Here is a 20,820-nt window from a genome sequence, read left to right as displayed (position 1 = left end):
TTTTGCTATGATCTGTCATATTGTGAAACAGAAAAGTGTTTTTAAAGGTGTTTCTCAGATAGAGATGCCAGTCTTACACACCTATGTGAATAGAGATTGAAAGGAAATGCTGGCTCCACGCTTTATTATGTGCAGTGTTCTGCCTGCTTGTACACCCACAGGCCACACGAGGGCACCAGATCTTATTATAGATAGCCATGAGCCACCATGTGGCTGCTGGTTATTGAGCTCAGGATGCCTGAAAGAGCTGCCAGTGCTCTTAACTGTTGAGCCATCCCTCCAGCCCCCTGACTTCACACTTTAGATAAGGCACATATGTGAGAAAATCCACTGAGATTCATAAAAAGTATAATTAATGTGAAAGTACAGGCAGGATTTACTTGAATATTATTGAGAACAAATTGTGTGTTGTCATATGCAGATATGACAAAAATAATTTCCTCCATATAATGTGAACTTTCATCAAGAAGATGATTTTTAAGGACAACACAGTAACCTCAACAATGTCAACATCACAGTAACCTTAGCAATGTCAACACTATTAATTTCTCTTTTATTTTCCTCTTTTTCTCAAGTAGCCACCACTTAGCTCTGAAATGTAGATGCTGCATGGTCAGTCTAATATTACCCAGCCCAGGAAATATATCTACAATTAGTTCGTTTGATTGATTTCTGTATAATTTCCAAACACAAAAAGCTTGCTTCTAAACTCTTAACAACTATGGACAAAATAGGTGTTTCATAAGATAAAATATACCTTTTTTTTTTTTCATTTTAAGAATGGTTTGCAATATTTGGCTGTATTTGTTTCAGAAAAATAGTATGATGATTTTGTAATGTTTAGAGGGTAGAGTATTAATTGTCAATATAGCCACTTTTAGAATATTCACCACTGATAAAGAAGAAAATTATATTGCAACTGAAAAACTTTTATTATATCAAGTTTATGTCATACAACTTCAAGGTCACTAAAGTTCATAGGGTGACGCCAATGAAAACCAGATGGAGTGACTGAGGAAGACAAGATTTGCTGATGTAACACATAGTTTCCTATAACGTTTTCTCCTTCTGCACAGTTTCATAATGACCATTAGAGTACTACAAAAAATGTCCCTCATTTTGCTGTCTCTGTAACACACTGGGACGAACTGAGTTTCCAGCATGCATCCATTTGCTCACCTGATGTCATTTTACTTGATGAAGTTTTTTAATAAGTTACCCAAAGTTAAATAACAATAGCACATGATCTTGTATGGGTTCAGGCTCATTCTTGGTCTCTACTCTCCTTTATGTCTCACGGAATTCAATCAATTGTCTGGTATTGATTTTGAATGGGAGCCAATCAGCCACCCTCTCTGAAATTATGCCAAAGGGTAGCTATATACTGACTTTACAATAAGCTAACTAGACAATATCCTAAACAGAGGTAATTCAAGTAAGAAAAAATGTCAGATACTATGTAATGTGAAGTAAGTAAAAATTTAATAATAGCTGTCATATACAAAGCCCATGTAAATGAATACATTCTCATACTTTATCCCAACAACCAATTGGAGTTGATGCTATATCTATCCAGACACAGAACTCTATGGATGCACATGTCATCTAGCTGATGGGTGACAGTGGTGTTATTATGGCCATTGTTATTGAATACTCGAATTTAGTCTTCTTTCTATCTTGTCTTTTCGAAGACAGCAGACGTCCTATTCAATCACAGATACTTTAAGGAAGAAAACTCCATTTGATAATGTCTATAGTGCCCTGAACTTAAGTCTTGTTGGTTGATGAAAGAAAAAGTTAAAAAAAAATTAAATGTCACCTGTGATTTCCTGTTTCAGGTGAGACTTTTTCCTAATCCTCCCCTAACATGTTATTTTCAATTTTTATAAAAATTATTACAATTGATCACATTAAGTTCAGCTTCTGATATGTTGTTGTCATATCATTATAATTTTATTCCCAAAGGCAAGAGGAATGTCAGGACAGCTGGGAAGAGTTCTCCATAGGAACTCTTGATGTGCCTTACCTTATTGCTTCTGCTGATCAATTGCCCAAAGAGTGCTTTCCCATGAATTTTCCTGCTTTAAGAAAGCCTGAAATTAATTATAAGTCTCTGGCAATACAGACTAGTTCAGCAGGAGACACCATATTTTACATCTTACACAGTTATTGTCCATTCCCTTTGGCTTAATACTTAAAAATGAGTTTCAATTCGATTCTGTGAAAGCCCCATCATATCAGACAGTTGGTAGTATCATGTGAGACTTAAGGAAAGGATTGGCCAGAACTGAACTTGACTTTAATACAAGATCATGTTCTATTATTGTTTAACTTTGGGTATTTCTCCCCTAGGAGGAGGACAGAGGAGAACTTACCAGCTCCAGGATTAAGGTAAGAGGGGAGTTTTCTTTCAAAAGAATGGGTTCCATCCATTTGAAGGAAACCCCTCCCCCACCTATTTTTAAATCCCTTTTTCTTTATACATTTATATTTTTTAACCCACCAGCATCAGGAAGCCAGCTTTCTACCTATGCATAGTAGTGATTTCAACATCCATTTACAAATTTTATAGCAGAAAAAAAGAAAAGCCTTCACACAAGTCATAACAGCTGTGTGCTACTGCATTCATTTTCCATCCTCATTAAAGACCAGTCTTCCATTGAGATTTAAATTCTTCAGCTTTTCATTTCTCTGCGTATAGACTATTGATAGTTATTGTCAATCAAACTATAATGGTTAAGAAAATACAAAAATATTAAACTAAACTTCAAAATATTTCTCATAAAATACATTGTTATCAAGAATAATTCTAATAAAAGATGGTGTTGTTATAATTTTAGTGATGTCTAATTATGAAATAAAATCAGACTAAACTTTCAAGCTGAGGTAAGATAGACAGTGTGATGTTTTTAAATATATTATGTAGAAATCATAGTGAGAAAAATAATAGGAAAGGGACTTTTTTTAGTACAATTTCTGGATACCGATTCACCCTCTCCTGCAGGCCTCTTGATGTTTACTTTAATTATTTCTATGGTAAGTTCACATTCCTAATTATTGTTTTTGAAGTCTTCAAATACTCCCTACCTTTGGTGTCTTCTTCACATTGTTTTTTCCATTCAAGAGTTTCCAAGGGAAGATACAAAGTTGTTTTCTGACCTTCACATGCATGCTATGGCAGACATGCCCTACCCCCTCACATCATGCACTCACAATTAAATAAATAAATAAATAAATAAATAGTAATAGAATTTCACCTTTGTCATTTAAATTGAATTAACAATAATTAATGGGTACACATTTGTACTGTAAATGCTGTGGTCTCAAAGATAAGCAGGTAAAGGACCAGAGAGACAATGATTCCTTTTATAAACACTTGTCACAAAGCCCTGATGAGCAGAATTCAGAATCTCAGAACCTATGGAAAGAGCTAAATGCATAATGCCAGCTCTCCTTAAGAGAAATGAGAGGCTGAGACAGGAAAGCCTCCAGAAGCTTAAGGACCAACCAGCCTTTCTTACACAGCTGTGAGCAGAAGACCCTGTTTCAAGTACAGTGGAAGAGGAGGCTCACCACACAAGTTTGCCCTCTAACCTCCACACACTGCACCACTACATACCTTTATTTGCATGTATGAACATATACACAAACATTGCTCAGGGACAAGAAAACATTTTTAAAATAAAAAAAGTAAGATAAGCAGATTATTATCTTTATGTAGAACGGTGTAAACTCTATCTCTAAGAACTATGGAATAGACTTAGGATTCTCTGACTAGTAATTCTTATATTCTTCCTTTTCTGAGTTTACTATACAGCCTTAAAGACTGTGGGAAATTCAGACATGGTCTTTCTTTAGTACTTTTACTGCTCAAGCTTCTTTTTCTATTTTTACTATTCTCCCAACTTAATCAAAAGACAAAAAGAGAATGAGACAAAATCTATTGAAACAAATATTACTTTGTATGAATAACCTCCAAATACTTGTTTACAGGTAAGGAATCTATGATCTCAAATCAGAGAGAAAAGTTGAAACTGTTATTACCCAAAAATTTTATGAGAATTCTAAATACTTGCAAATGAATCTGAGCTAGACATATTTAGTGACCTAAATATATGTATGCAATATGTAATGAAATAAATTTTAGTGAAATCAGATGAAATGTACAGCTGCCATTTAGTCTCTGTTGATAGATATGTCATTTAATTTCTCAGATTAACTGTATTAACTATTCAAAATAGTAAATTTAGTTATAAAAGTCTTATCTAAAGGTGTTTTATAGGCTAAATGTAGCTAGATTGAAAGTGATTTGCAAAAGCACCTTTCAGTTTTAAGTTTAAATGATAATATTATATTGTCCTTGATATTTAAAAATCAGTTGTATATGATTTATCAGTGTTCTTTCCTACTGGAGATACAAAGTACACAAAAGAGCTGTTTAGCTAGAATCCCTATGAAGCACCTTCTTAGATTATTTTGTTGATAAATTATTTCACATTATTGTTATATATAGTATTAATATTTCAGTGTCTTTCTTGAGTAATTCCATGTGATACCAGTTACTGAGTATCACATGTATGTCTTATTCCACATTTAAGATATAGCTGCTCTTCTTTGAGCAAATGGAACCTAAGCATGTACTATGTTGCACACAAACCTAAGATGGATCCATTGTCTGTCCCACATAGAGAAAAACCTTATAAACAAGGCCCAGACAGAGAAGCAGTGAATATTGGTTAAATGGTTAAGAGTGATTATGAGCAAACATAAGAAAAAGAAAATATGAGAGGAAGGGGCAAAAATTATTGTTGAATTTTAGTAAATTCTAAACAAAATACCTTTGGAACTATGAGGAAACTACTATGGCTAGAGTCAGAGAGAATGTGCATATAGGGTTACTATGTTGAGTAGGTTAGACTTCAACATTGATTAGGTATTGCCAATGAGTAGCTTTTAGTTTTGCCATAAGATTATTAAACAGTATACTTTAAAAACACACATAGACCTTGGATTTCAGAAAAGTTACAATAAAATCTTGAGGTGAGCACAGACCCTGAAAGGTGTTTGTTGGTGAGCACAGACCCTGAAAGGTGTTTGTTGGTGAGCACAGACCCTGAAAGGTGTTTGTTGGTATGCTATTTTGCTGCAGAGAACAGTTTATTGTGACTTTGGGTACTGAGGGAGTGAGACAGCCAAGAGACCTGTAGCTCAGTGATAAAGGCCAGTACTGCAGAAATGAAATATAAATTCCGGGACACTTTTCAGAATAACAGGTCTTAAAGACGAGTGACTAAGGAAATGAAAGGCAGTAAAAATTCAAATATTACATTGGGTTTTTGTAGACATGTCTTCCTGTTTTATTGTAGGTTTTATATCCAATTATTTCTTCTGAGTAAATTTTCTGATCTAGTATAAAAGATCAGGTTTCCTTGTGATGATATTCCTAGGAATGCAGGACATAGAGGTTAGACTGCAGAGAACATTGTATGTATTCAAACATACATCTTATTCCATGCTTAGGAAAATAGCCTGTGTTACCATGTAGACCTGTTTAAGACCTGTTATTCTGAAAAGTGCCCTTGAATTTGTATTTCATTTCTGCAGTACTGGCCTTTATCACTGAGTTCCAGGTCTCTAGGCTGTCTCTCTCCCTTAGTTAAATCACCACCATAAAGTTTACTGACATCATTTCTTAGATTACTTGCACATGCTCTGTCCATAGTTAGGAAGTAGATGTTGAATTGACAAGACCACCCACCTTTTGGGGTTTATGTGACCATGAGTATAATAGTCAGCAATGTCAGAGATACCAACTCAGTCATGCAGTGTGTATAAAAGTGAATCAGGAAAAATTCCTACCAAACGTGGCAAACTTCACAGGACATGGACAAGTTCCTGAAAGATACATAGCAGAATGGAAAAAGCATTAACACCCAGGGAAGGGTTTGGACAAGGAACAGAAAGTCAAAGCACTTGGAGAAGAGCACTGGACTAGAAGGCAGATGGCTCCTGTCCAGCTGGGCTTTGCTGCACAAGTCACCTAACAGTCATTAGGCCACAATGAAATCTGTGAAGTGAAAAAAGAAAAGATAACCTCTAGCCCACATATTGACTCAAAAAAGTTCTCAAGATTCTAAGTCCTTATAGCAATTCTTGAAAGTTTTTAGGAAACAGACAAGAATGGAAAATAAAATATGATCTGTGGTTCATGGGCTAAATCAGAATTCTAGAATCATAGTAGGAAGAATAAGGAGCTGAGTCTAGAAGGCAGAAAAACACAAAGTCTAGAACAGAACAGAGACTGCACAGCTCATCCTCACTCAGCAAGGCTTAGGAATGCATGGCACCATGTTGCAGAAAATCACACAGTGACTGACAGCAACCAGATTGTAGTTCTCTGAACTTTACTTTAGACTAATAATGACCTAAGCTTGAAAATTAAATTCCATTTCTAGAGAACACAAAGCGCTTCACAAAACATCTTACAATGCATCTGGCTGTGGCCTCATATGACACTCCTTTTTGTAGCCCTTGTAAACAGCAGAAACAATGAGGTAGAGAGGATGGACACTGCAGACCTTAAGTCCTCAAAGAAACCCACTAATAAAATGAAATTAACAGTATTCAATTGAGATAGCTTCCTTGACATTTTCTTAATGTTTACCTAATGATCACAAATTAATGTAGAGCCTTGGAAAGCACTTCCAGACAAATAACAGACTCAAAACTTATGTATTGAAATTGTGCAGTCAGCATGATGTCAATTTGTTTTTATATCTCCTTCTTCTGAGAGGCATGCATAAGAGAAGTCGCAAATTAATTTCAAAACAGGTGTTTCTAGAGTTTAGCTCAGATATTTGAGTCTTTCCAAAGTCTAGAAACCACCAGTAATCATGGACCAGTTAATGTGTACAATTTCTTGCAGTTTTATTAAATAAAACATCCAGCTTTCATCAGAGAACCATGACTAAATGTAAATTACAAATTATAATCTATGATCTAAAATTAACACTATGTTACTAAACTTAATGAAATACTGGTGAAGATTAACCTTGAAATAGTCAACATTAACATAATTAAGGGCATAAAGTGATGGTTGAGAAGATAAGAGTGTTTTCTCAAACACAAGGACCTGAAATCAAATATGTGTGTGTGTGCGTGTGTTTGTGTGTGTGCGTACATGCATATATATATATATATATATATATATATATATATTGGGCATGATCACCTCTCATCTCAACACTGTTGGGAGCAAGGGACAGGAGGATCACTGGGGCTCACTGGAACCAGCCTAGATCCAGGATAATAAGTAACCCTATCTCAAGAAATAAGGGAGATGGTGATAGAAGAAAACATCCAATGGTCTCCTCAAGGCTTTGCAAGCACAAGCATCTACACCTGCACACATACACACACACTGAATAAAAATTTCAAGTCACTATATGTATGTGTGTGTGTGTGTGTGTGTGTGTGTGTGTGTGTGTGTGTGTGAGAGAGAGAGAGAGAGAGAGAGAGAGAGAGAGACCAAATGCCTTGCATACAGCCTCTGTAATCATAATAACCCTTGAAGAATAACCTTTTCCAGACATGCTTCTCAAATAAAATAGAAATAGGCTTGAAAATTCCAAAGAGCAAATGAAAGCTTTATAAAAGCTTTATAAAAAGCTTTATTTATAAAAGCTTTCATTTGTTCATTTCATTTGTTCAACTCTCTGGGACTTAGTTGAAGCATAAAATAGGAAGGTCTCCCCAAGAACTTAATTACTCTTAGTTTCCTGTATACCACCTAAACCCAGTAGCTTCCAGCCCCTGACTCAAGAAACAAAACCAAACATACCAAAGTCAATTGCAAACTACAGGCCAACCAAAATTTTCCTGAGCTCCTTGACAATACCACCGAGATTCTGCTTCTTCTTTAGATCAGAGTTGATACAAAGGAGTTAGAACGTTTGGCTTGAATGCAACAGTTCCATGTGTCCTAATTTAATTTTGTTTGCTGTGATAACAGTACTCTAACAAAAAGCAGCTTCTGGGAGAAAAGGTTTTTTTTCAGTTCACAACTCCAGGTAGCACAACATAGTAGGTAGGTCAAGCAGGCAATGGTATGAGTTCCTAAGAGCAAAGGAACTCAAATGAGCTAGTAGCACCACCCCTCTAGTCAAGGGCAGAGAGAAAGGAGCTCATGCATGTTCTTTATTCTTGTACAGTGTACACCCGATCCCAAGAATGGTGCCGCCCATTTTTACTCTATGTTCTCGACTTAGAGAACAATCTAGACTTGTCCAAAGACAACCAGATTAAGTCAATCCCTATTGAGATTCATTTCCTGGGTGATTCTAAGTTGAATCCAGTTGACAATTTAAACCATCACTGAGTTATATAAAATACTTGAGAGGGTTTTGTGGAGATATTTTATTTTTTGTTTTCTGGTTTTGTTTTGTTTTGTTTTGTTTTGTTTTGTTTTGAGGGGGAGAAGGGTGGATTTTACTGAGTCACATTGCAGAGAATTTTGAGTGAGCAGGGACGTATAAAGAACTAGATATAATTAAAAATAATTTTTAAAATCCTCATACCCACACAGTAATTTGTTGTATTTTCATCCAATTTTTTCATAGCATTGAAAATATTGGCAGTTTATTTTCACACTGAGATCACAACCTACAAATCTATTTAGTTTGCCTTTTTGGCACTATGCCATATACTATTTTACCTTGTTATTGATTTTAATAAATTAAAAGAAAGTTGTATGGATTATTAATATTTCAGTACTAATACCTATGCAGCTGTATAGATGCAGTTACATTAATCTAGAAGAATTTGATAGAATAGGGTTGAGACTAAGGATGTGAATCTATACATACATAGTAAGTGTTTTCTGGAATTTAAATGAAGTTTCTGCAAGAGTTATAGGTCCAAACAAATTTAATTATTTTATTCAATAATTATAGATATCCCTCTATCTTTTGATATATAGATGTACTAGTGGATTTTTTAATAAGATATTATGTTAAAATTTTCTCTAATTTCCTACAATTGATTCTCCAAAGGGAATCATCTTTAAGCTCTTATTATATAAAACACAATTATTTTCTTTCTCGCTTTTTATTCTATCATAAGTAAATTAAAATGCCCATAATATTAAATATTTGACTACACTGAACATCAAATTTATTTTTATCTTTCAATATGAATAAAAAATGAACTTAAATTATTTTAACTCACCAGGTTAGTTTCAAATAAGATTGTATTACTTTTCTGTGCTTTGCATTTTCTTGGGCAGAAGTTGCTTAAAATCATCTTTGTTTAAAACATCTTTGCCAGTTCTAACGGAATTTTTGCCTGTCATACAATTTCTTATTAGTTCACATAATTTTGATGGTGTTTGAAAACAAATATGTTAGTATTTGTTGGAATCATTGATAAAAACCCAGCTTCATTTCAGTAAATATTGTAGTCTTCATAATACCAGATATTTAAATTCTATCTGATATATTCAATTTATAACATATATATATATATATATATATATATATATATATATAAAACCTCTCCAGCAAAAGACATCAGAGGGTTAAGGCTGAGGAGAGATGTTTTATATATGAGTACAATAAAGTGTACTTCCACATCTGGATAGTAAAGGAGTAGTATCATTTTATAGTAGTCAGAACAAAAAAAATTTCTCTCAGGTGCATAGATGGCATCTTAGACAAAAATGAAATGATGAAATGTTTGTTAAGTGAAATGGGACTGAATTCATTTCAGCCAGAGTAAAGAAATTATTGCGAATTATTTATCTACAAACAATATGCAGTTCCCATTTTTCTATTGATAGATATTCACTAAATGTCAATGTCTGTATCATTTAACATTCAGTTTTTCTGTATCATTACAGTAACTCTACTGGAATTTTAGAATTGCATCATTTAGATTTCGAGAAATCATTAAGTGGGTAAGAGTAGTTACTAAACAAACACGAGTACCTCAATTCAAATACGGCACCTACATTAAAAAAAAAAAAAAAAAAAAAAGCCCGGGTAAGGCCATGTGCATTCATTATTTCTACCATTGCCAGAGAAATTGGAATTACTGGGGTTTGTTAGCCACCAGCTTACTAGTGCTAGATTCAGTGAAAGACCCTGTCTCAAAGACATAAAGCAGAAAAGTCCTGACAACCTGCTCTTCCCCTCATACATTTATGCACACAGGCTCAGGTACCAATTGAACACGTTCATGCACATATATATGCCCTATGCCCCTACTACCCTAATCACAAAACTTTACTATCCTTAAGCATTATAAATTTGTCCCATTTATTTAGGTAGACATGGTAGCAAATGTATACTTTACTGCTTCACCAACAGGGAAATAAATTACATTGCAAAAATATGCATTAGAAATGAACATCAGGCGTGAGGTATCCAGCCATTGCAAGAGCATATATTTTAATTAATTTAATTAATAGAAGTTGAGACGTCATTAGTGATGCACAGGAAGAAAGAAGAAAGACACTCACCTGGGATAAATGTAGTGTTTTTAATAGAAAAAGCATATTTGCATTAGACTCCACAAAGTAAGTACAAATATTTCCCTTTCTTAGATCCCATTTAGCACTTGGGCCTGTGTAACTTTTCAAATGAAAACAAAAGGATTTCTTAAGATTTATTGGCATCTTTGAAAATTAGGGAAATGAGGTGAATTTCCAAAATCTGAAATTGGAGAGTAGTTTCAGGAATAATAACCTCTCATTCCACAGTAGTCACATTCCTTATGGTAGTATTCACTGCTCTTACTTAAACTTCCTATGAGGCACAAAATGTAAGGCAAATAAGTGAATTACTTGGGACTTATTTCAGCCCACAAAACTCATTGTCTACACACCTGGGTTCTCAGATGACTTTCTTCTGTCTAGCAAGAATATAGCCAGCTCTGGTTTTCAACCACCACCACCACCACCAATCTCTCTTTGTTTTTAAATTAATCGGTTGTTTTCCAGTTGACTTTAAGTTGCATTTAATACAAGAGGGATAATTAATGCAAGAATTAGCCCCCAGTGTCTCCTCTCCTCTTTCTGTTCCATGTAATAACCATCATAGCTTTCTTGATGCTAAGTAGGCAGGAATATCCTGGACAAGCAGCAAATGTTTCTGATATTGGAGAAAATGTTTTAGAGGCAATGATTGAAATATATGAATCAGTTTCCAAAGCAGTAAGAAAGTACTTGCCAGTAGGGATCTGCTTTCTGAGATCCTGACTGACCTGATGCCTTTTAACTTCTGTAACTGTAGTTAACACCTTTCCTTAGGGGCTTCTTTAATATTTGAGCTGAATAAAATGCACTTTTTAACAGCTCTAGTAAAATAATTGAAGAAATGTTTACATGTTGTAAGTCATCTGGCAATTGCTAGTCTTACTTCTATGTGAAAGTAATTTCTTAAGACAGAACAGGTTTAAAATGATACATATACATATAGTTTACTCTGCAGTTTAAATTGCAGTCTGAGTAGGCTTTGAGATAGCACAAATCTATTACAAAGAAAATAATGTCTTCTGTCATGTATTTGTAGATTACCATGGAAAAAGTTGGTATACTGAATACAATCTAAATAGTAAGGGTCTTTCATGCCTTCCACACTGTATTACAAAAGAAAAGTAAATTATATACATGATGGTATTAAGCAGACTTTACCAAGGACCACAGGCTTCTACAAGAGAAGTATGTGGATTAATTGTGAACTGGGCAATTGTTTAACTATTGTTCAAGTGTTTATATCTTATCAAGCAAACATAGATGGATATTTATATGTATGAATAGCAGTGTGAAACTAAATTGTTTTTACATGGCCTATTTGATGGTATTAGAAAGATATTATCTAAGAATAATTTTTGCAGAGAGCTTGATTCCAAACAATCTTCTCAACATACAGATTTATTTTTCTTATTCATTCCTTTAATTTTGTTTTTATGTTTGTTTCTTTATTTTCTATTGTGCTGTGAAACTGTATTTGGGTATTACTAATAACCCTGTTAAATAACCCTCTCATGAAATAGTTTTAACTTTAATCAAAAGAATGTATGAACCAATATATGAAATAATTGGGATACTATTGCATTTTTAAAACCTCAAACTAATATGAATGTTCAAAGATTAAAGCATATAGTAAGTATTTCTAAATAGAAGACTAATAGTTTTAATTCACTAAAGTCAAATTTGCCTATTTCTATAAGGTATAGTTTTGAGAATCAAAACAAATTCGAGTGACTTTTTTCTTCAAAGTAGATTATTTTTTAAAATTAGACATTCCTTGTCTTTATGAAATGCATACATGCATTTTAATTTGGTCCCATTTGTGATAAGCTTGACTATAGAATATTGTTGAATTTAGGAATTATGTTAATAATTTTACTCCACCCATGTAGCACTCCTTTCTGAATGTATGAACAGCTAATAATATAATTAGCATATAGGAAATGGTAGTCTGACTCGTGAACACAAATGTAGTTACCTCAGAGAAAGTATATACTTTCCAAATGGCTCATCTTACCCAGAAGTAGAAAAACATATTCACCTGAAATACCAGGAATATATTTTAAGAGAATAAACACACGAACAGCAGTTTAGTTTCAAATAGCCAAAACCTGTTGATAGACAGCTAAATGACATTTTACAGGTAAATCATGCTAACCATGTACATGTTTGTTTTGTTTCACTGGTAATTCATTTGGCTTGAAGAAATTATCAAACTCAGTGCTTCGCAAAGAGTACAGACAGAACATTTGTGCCCACATAGTCACAGTAGATTAAGCCTATCCTAGCACTTAATGAAATTCTCATTAACTGCAAGAAAGTCTTCTTCAAAAAGTTCATGGGCCATTTCCAAATTTTACTGTGAAAAGAGGAGAGATCAACTACATGGAAGGCAAAAACATGTAACTCTTTTAAAGGGACTTGGAGAATAATTAGAAAACGGTGCACTATTGATATCCCTCCACAGAGAAACTAAAAGCAGAGAAAATCTTACCTTAAATGGTTTTGACAAATATTCAACATGATATCCTGGAGTTTAATTGTTCAACTTAGACAGTCAAAATGGACTTGTGATTCTAATTTCTAAATTACATCTAGTGACTAATAATAATAATTAAAAAAAGGTGATACAAGAACATCCCTAAAAACCATTTGTATTTCCTCTCTAGCCTCATCAAAACCAAAGAGACTGGAAATCTGCAGTTTTGAAAGAATTCAAAGCACTGAATCAATAGCCCCACAAATAATAGAGAAAAGGAATAATAATCAAGCCATACTCTTTGTGATCAGGAACTGAGAATCTGGATTATTAGCTGGGTGTTGTTGTTGTTATTTTCATTGTTGTTGTTTTGTTGGTGGTGAGGTTTTTTTTTGCTAATGACAGTTTGTTTTCCTTCAGGGATTGAATTTTTATTTCAGTCTCTTTTGGGTCATTGACATTCTTAGAAGCAAAGGAATTCAAAATGTAATTATTTTACTATTGCTAAAAAATACAAACTTACTACAGTTTTCCAAAAATAAAAAATCAATATAATCAATTATCATCCACTAAGCAAACTGAGTCAATGCCCAGCAGCATGTACTGCAATTGGAGTCCATTTGAATGAGTTGCAGTTGCCATTCATTTGGACTGCTGTGTAAGGAGCTGCTAGATAGCAAAATGAGAGGTTTATTTAGCATCTGTGGGAAGCTTACAAAAAAAGCTAAGTCCTTCTAACATTTTAACAGCTCTACAGTTTCTTACAAAATATGTTTTATCGTTTCAAGAAATGCTGTTAACCTCGCAGTTTTAAAACTGAATGAACAAGGCCTCTTGGACAAATTGAAAAACAAATGGTGGTACGACAAAGGAGAATGTGGCAGCGGGGGAGGTGACTCCAAGGTTAGCCTCAATGTCACCAAGAGCGGGTAAACAGTATGTTAAGTAATAGGTGCATCTGCTGGGAGACTTACGATAAACTTCCCCATAGATGGATTATCAGTCAAACTGCTCTACAAACTCAAGTATGCAATTACTGTCAAAGCAAAAATATTTGCAACTATTACTAGTTTGGTGACATGCTCACAAGCTCAATGGCAACAAATGTGGGAAGCTCTGGCTTTACAGCAATGGGACCTGTGAAGCTAGTTTTGGAAAGAAGAAAGTCTGTGAGAAAGTCAAGACAGGAGAAAAGGGTGAAGTTGACTTGTTTTCTGCATTAATGTTTGGCCAGACTTCTGCCAAATCTTTCCAATTAACAGCAATAACATGATTCCACCTTGATTTGTCTAGAGTTCCAACCAGAAAACTTTTGCAGACAAAGAATTACAGTGCAACAATGCAAAGATAGTTGCATGGTTTATGGAATGCTTTTCATTAATGGATGAATCAGAAAATAATAAGACTACAAAGTAATCCTAATACATCTTTGTCTTCACCTCACACATGCCATACATAATTCCTGCTTCATCATTTTTTTCTAACTTCTAAGTTCTTCAAAAAAATAAGGTGTATAATTAAGAGATATTCTAACTTGTGACCTTGAAGAACATCTCTCCTGCCTCTCTCTCAATTCTTTCTATCTCTACCTATACCTCTCTCTATATATAACAATATCATCTATATCTGTACATGTATTTACAGATTAAGAAAACAATAAAATAGAAAAATTCTGACAGAGAAAATACCTTCAACTCATTAAAAACTTAATCAAAACTTTAGATTATACCTTTAAAATCATATGGCTGGACTATAAATTTTCTCACTAGACCACCTAAACTTCAGTAGGATTTGTATTTTCAAGGAGTACCTGTTAAGATATCTACAGCTCTCCCAACCCTGATCTCAGTCTTTAAAAAACCTCTCAAACTGAGTTCATTAATATTTTCCCATAATAACCAGCTCTATTGCAGAAGGGAACGAGTAAATCATTCCATGCACTATCTCTTTTAATCCTCTTTTCATTCTCTGATCCTAAATAATTGATAAAGAAAGCACAAGCTCGCCGGGCAGTGGTGGCACATGCCTTTAATCCCAGCACTTGGGAGGCAGAGGCAGGCAGATTTCTGAGTTCAAGGCCAGCCTGGTCTACAGAGTGAGTTCCAGGAAAGCCGGGGCTACACAGAGAAACCCTGTCTCGAAAAAAAACGAAAAAAGAAAAAAATAAAAGCACAAAGTCCAAGCAGCATGCAGAGGACTCTGAACACTCTGAACACTTCGTAACAACAGAGGCATTTATGTAGCAGAGAAGGGCAATAGAGTAAGAGGTGGAGGAGGTGAGAACCAAATCATGGAGGTCAGATTATGAGAAAAGGAGAGAACAGTAAAAATCATGTTTGCTTTCTTTGTAACAGCCTACTCTTGGAATAACCAATCCAACCCCTCAAAACTTAATTTTGCCTCCAGAAAGCTAGCATAGTCTCTCAACAACTCAGACCCCTTACAACTACACAGACCTCTTAAAGGACCCTCCACTTCAGTGCAGTCACATTGAGATTTTAAGCCTCAAATGAGTTTGAGGGAGCAAACCACATTTATATTATAGGATTAGCTTTAAATGTAATGAATAAATTAATTTTATATTTTGAACTCAAACTTCCCTAGAATTTTCTAATGGTTTCCATAAAGATATACATATATTTAGATATGGGGAAAAAGTATTCTTATGTGAAAATTAGAAATGTCAGAAAATGTGCACCAGAAAACTTGAAATGTATATGTTGGGGCTGGAGAGATGGGTCAGCAGTTAAGAGCACTAGCTGCTCTTCCAGAGGACCAGCACCCACATGGCAGCTCACAAGTGTCTTTAACTCCAGTTCCAGAGGATTTGGCAGGCAAAACATCAATGCGCATAAAAATACATAAATAATATTTTTAAAAGTATATGTTATATAGTCAGAAAATTACTGTTTGAATATTTTATAATCACAAGCCTTAAGACAGTGTAGAGGTGCTTTATGGATTAATTTTTCTACAAATATAATTATCAATCCTATTTTAGGGTAAAAAAGATTGTCTAGAGAAAAACAAGTAAGACAGAAATATGTGTATGTTAGGAAAATCTACACAACAGAAATAATTCCAACTTTATTAAATGAGGGATTCAACAACTGGGTCAATGAGTTCAAGAGACTATTTGGTGTATCACAGACCTGAGGAAGCTTGTATGGTCTGGTAATAAACATCTGTCTAACTTTATGAGCCCTTTCATTCCCTTGCTGAATATTATCACAGTTTTCATAAAGATGAACTATGTTCTAAACCACTATTTTAGGTATTGCCAGAGAACTTTGCAAAATGTTGTAAAATTTAACATAAAATACTCACTTAAAATGAAATTATAGTATGTTCTATTTTCCTCTGGAGTTTAGTTTCCATATCTATGCAAGGTTTATCACCAAAAGAGTGAGGATGTTGCAATTTAAATGTTAATAATACCCTACTATAAATTCATGAGAATAGGTAATATTTAAACAACCTGACCTAATTTAGGTTAAAGTAAATTACCAGGGAGTACTTATGAATTTAAAATTTATTCTGTATCTTCTTCAAGTAACTACTGTTCTTTTGAAACTTACCTCTTCTGTACCATTTTACTTGATCTTCAAAAGAGATAAAATAAGGAGTAAAAGTGCTAAATGGAAGAAAACAGCAACCTCCAAAATATCAAAGTATTGGTTAAGGGTATAAACTGAAAATATAAGATAGATAGATAGATAGATAGATAGATAGATAGATAGATAGATAGATAGATAGATAGACAGACAGACAGACAGGTAGATCAAATCCACAGAGGTCTCCACACAAACCACCCATAATTTGAATGATTTCGTTCTGAGATATGAGTCTTAATATATGACTTGGTTTGTCATCTGGAAAGAAGAGGTCATAACCAAAGCCTGTGTCATACATGGGAAGGTTCCTGTGAGGAAACAATTGATCTAGCTTGCTTTTGCAGGATTATAACTGGAAAACATGGGTAGTTGAAATGCCCAGCTTCTGATCATCTGGAAACATTAGAATTCTGGCTTAATTGAACAGTGCGGCAGCACCTTTCCCTCAAAGAACTTACACTTTAATAAAATCAACAGCAGAACTACTGAGAACCCCTGGGGAAGCTTGGCTGTCATAGACTATAGCTACACAGAAATCAGTGCCTGACACCCATTCTCAACACTGAAGTTCTGACTCCAATAACCTTCAGCCATAAAAAATTAACAAGAGTTATAAAAGAAGTTTTATTTTGAGAAAACAGCCAATGAGAAATCATATGCAAACAAAATCTTGTTTAAAATTCCTTTGCTTGTACTAATATTATTGTAAAACTATTTTTAATCATTATGAAAATTTATACCCATCTTTATGAGTGAGTGAAATAACAAATGCATATATGGACAAGGAACCAATAAAAATGTGGATTACAGTGTGTAAAACTTTTTGTACAATCCAATATCTATATGAAGTTATAAATCTTGACTTTAAGATTTTTGGCAATGCCTCATTATATACTAATAACAGCTATCTAATAGAATCTTTCCTAATTTTTTTTTGTGCCTTAGTGTCCTACATACAGATATACCTATACACATGAGTGTGAATGTCCATAAAAATCAGTTAGTGGATATAATCCTTAAATTACAGATTCCTGGGAATTATATTCCAGCACATAATTCCTTGGTTTTAATTTGGCATTTGATTGAAAGTAGTTGATGCCTGATTTTTTAATAAATTTTATATTTATAAGACATTTATTCTTTGATACTAAAACCATAGAAATGAATGCAAGACTAAGAGACTGTTGTAAAAAAAAAAAAAAGTTATTCACAAGCAGAGAAGCTGTGATAGAGAAACCACTTAGTCACCCATCTCTTGGAAAGGGTTCTCCTAGTATCACACCCCTTCCTTCATTTGTACACTTCCTCTGGTTGAATATTAGTTATAGTTAGTAATAAATATCTGATATCTGGATTGCCAGTGTAAGCTCACTTTCTAAAACCAAGGTACTTGAGTGAAAAGCAGAAGAGACAAAGGAGTGGGGAGAAAGAGGAAGGGGATAGAGGGGAAGCTTACATGCAGAGGGTGAAGGGACAACAGTCCTCATCTAACCCACAAATGCTGTCATTAACTCTCTCTTCTAGAAGGAAGTTAAGAGATGACACACATCTCTTTTTACTCATATCTAAAACCTCCTTTTCTCAGTCCAACCCATTTAAAAATGCATTGTACTGTAATATAATTTTGTCTATTATGTTTTGGGTATTTTTAGGCTTTGGAGCATTAACCTGAGGGCCTAAACATTTTTTAATATTAGTTATGGTAGCACTGAGGCAGTGAAGTTACCACGCATTAAAGACTCTCCCAGGAAATATAAATCTCAACACACACAAATCCTATATAGTATCAATTTCAAGAAGAAAACCTGATCTTCTATATAATTCCCTAACTAATTTAATTGTGAGTCAGTTATTATTCTGATAAGTATTGTTTTAGGAAGAGAATGAGTTGTAGGCCCTTATTAGCACGGAGTTCAGAGGACTGAACTGAGCTATGGGGAGCCTAAGTAGACTGGTATAAAACAATGAGGCCTAAATCAACTGAATTCATTTCAGTACTGCTAGTAAGCCAATTATAAAGTACAACTTTTAATAGAGGTTTAAATTATTGCAGATTTTTAACCACTAAACAGCTAAAACTTCAGGATCATGGCAAATACTATTATTTCTTAAATGGAATAATAAACATATATCACAGTAAAATTTTATGACCATGATTCAAAAGCATGCTTGTTTTTTATCATAATTTTTATCCCATATAAACAAAATGAACTAATATTAGAGGGAACTGATTTTATTATAAATCCATACAAGCAATTTAAAATAAAATTTTAGAATCTTTGGTGTGTTTTTATGTACAAAAGTTATGAAGCCAGACTATCACAATCCCAGGTTTGGATAATGCCCAACTATTTAGCTTTTGAGTTAAGCCATCTTTATCTTGGAATCTTTATTCATTATCATTAATTTATTTGTAATAATTTAAAATTTTAGGCAGATGATTGCTATGTTCATGTCATTTAGACTCATAAAGAAAATACAAGCATAAGCTTATACTTTAAAATAGCAAGTTGCATATTTATCTTGTACAAACCTTTACTACCTAAACTGGCCTTTGATCAGCAGTACTGGAGATACCCTTCTCCTTATATGAAACTTACTATGGAGTCAACTCATTGATGGATACCATCCACATATTCGTAGGAAGTAAGGAAAAGCTCACTAGCTAAATCATAGTGTATGGGGCATAGCTTACTGCAATCTCTATTCTTTTTGAAGAAGAAACATAAGCCGTTCCTGATTCTGATTGCTTGCCACATGTATTTGGGGGGAAATTACAACTGTTCATGCAATCCAACTGGGCCAATAGTTTTGGATTCACAGTAATTGCATACATTTTTATTTAAAAATCCTCCCTAGCAGTATGTGCCTGTTACATAAAGCGATGGAGCAAGCCCCAGTTTTATGTCTGATTCTAAACCTGAGCCTACAGTTCAAGACATAGAGTCTACTGTGGCCTTTGCTCCGTCACTTTACCATGCGATTCTAATGTAGTTTTACTTGAATAACATAAAATAACATATATAATGTTATTTATGTTATTTTCCACGTGAAGAACTCCTGTAAACCTTGCCGTTTTGAAACTCAGTGAGGCAGGCGTCTTAGACAAGCTGAAAAACAAATGGTGGTACGATAAAGGTGAATGTGGACCCAAGGACTCGGGAAGCAAGGTCAGTCGGTGCAGTTCGGGGCTCTTCTTGTATTTCAAACGAACGTAACGGGAGCAATTATCCAAAGTTTATGAAACTTTTAAACACTGAACTTTTCTGTCTACCTAGCCATTACCTCACTTAGAACATAATGCCATAAATTTCAACCACAGAGCCTATCCATAGGCAATAAAACTGTTTCCCAGTAATAAAGATTTAAAATAAACTAAAATTAACTTCAAATAGATATAAAATAATAGCATTACCTATATTGGCTTCAAACTTATTTACCACTAATCTTTGTCAGGTTTGTTTTTGGATAAAGAGACCATAAAATATGTATTTTAAAAGTTGGTTCTCAAAACAGAAAATCGAAAATTGATCAACAGTTATGGGGGAGGTCAATATATTAAATGACACTCAGAGTCGTCTTACTACACTTTCAAGCATTCTGCTTTACTTCAAATTTCTGTTTTGATAGATGGACTTCCAGATCTATTCTGCCAGTATAAATTATTTCAAAAATCAGTGCTAACAGTGCATTTCCACAAGTTCTAAGGTCCTTTGTCCATGAATTAATCTTAGAGATTTGCTTATATTTATTTTGTATGCATGTTTATTTGGGTGGATGTATGTTTCTGCATTCTCAGATGCCAGAGCAGGTGGATGCCCTGCAACTGGATTTACAGATAGTCATTAGCTGTATTTGTATGCTGGAAATCCAATCCAGGTCCTCTGGAAAGTGCTCTTAACCACTGACCATCTCCACAGTTCCTGATTGTGAATTCTTTACAGAGCAAGGCAGAAACACATAGGCTGAGTCTGTGAAGGAAAGTTACATGTTTATTATCATTGGAAAAAAATCAATTTTATCACTGATTCATCATACATATAGAATGTATTTAAGAGAGGCAGATGATGTACACGTTTAATTCCAACACCCAGGAAGCAGATAGGTAGATAGATAGATAGATAGATAGATAGATAGATAGATAGATAGATAGATAGATAGATGATAGATAGATAGATAGATAGATAGATAGATAGATA

At 34.1% G+C, this 20,820-nt stretch overlaps 1 protein-coding gene across 9 annotated transcripts in view; it reads left to right on the top strand.

Annotated features, from left to right (window-relative positions):
* The window catches only part of Gria4 (glutamate ionotropic receptor AMPA type subunit 4), a 379,870-nt gene that overhangs the window by 350,817 nt on the left and 8,233 nt on the right, over positions 1-20,820 (top strand). For 3 of the 9 annotated variants that reach the window (XM_029543716.1, XM_029543718.1, XM_029543719.1), the window contains exons 15-16: positions 2,353-2,391; positions 13,796-13,910. In XM_029543716.1, coding sequence (XP_029399576.1) covers positions 2,353-2,391; positions 13,796-13,910 — 154 coding nt within the window. Of the gene's footprint in view, positions 1-2,352; positions 2,392-13,795; positions 13,911-19,676; positions 19,807-20,820 lie in introns of those variants that run through there. The other 6 variants (XM_021205901.2, XM_029543721.1, XM_021205902.2 and 3 more) reach the window with 4 other exon arrangements.

This window comes from Mus pahari, chromosome 10, assembly GCF_900095145.1.
Source record: "Mus pahari chromosome 10, PAHARI_EIJ_v1.1, whole genome shotgun sequence".
NCBI classification, from domain to species: domain Eukaryota; kingdom Metazoa; phylum Chordata; class Mammalia; order Rodentia; family Muridae; genus Mus; species Mus pahari.
The sequence above is the reverse complement of the archived record's forward strand: the minus strand, read 5'-3'. Positions and strand labels throughout refer to the sequence as shown.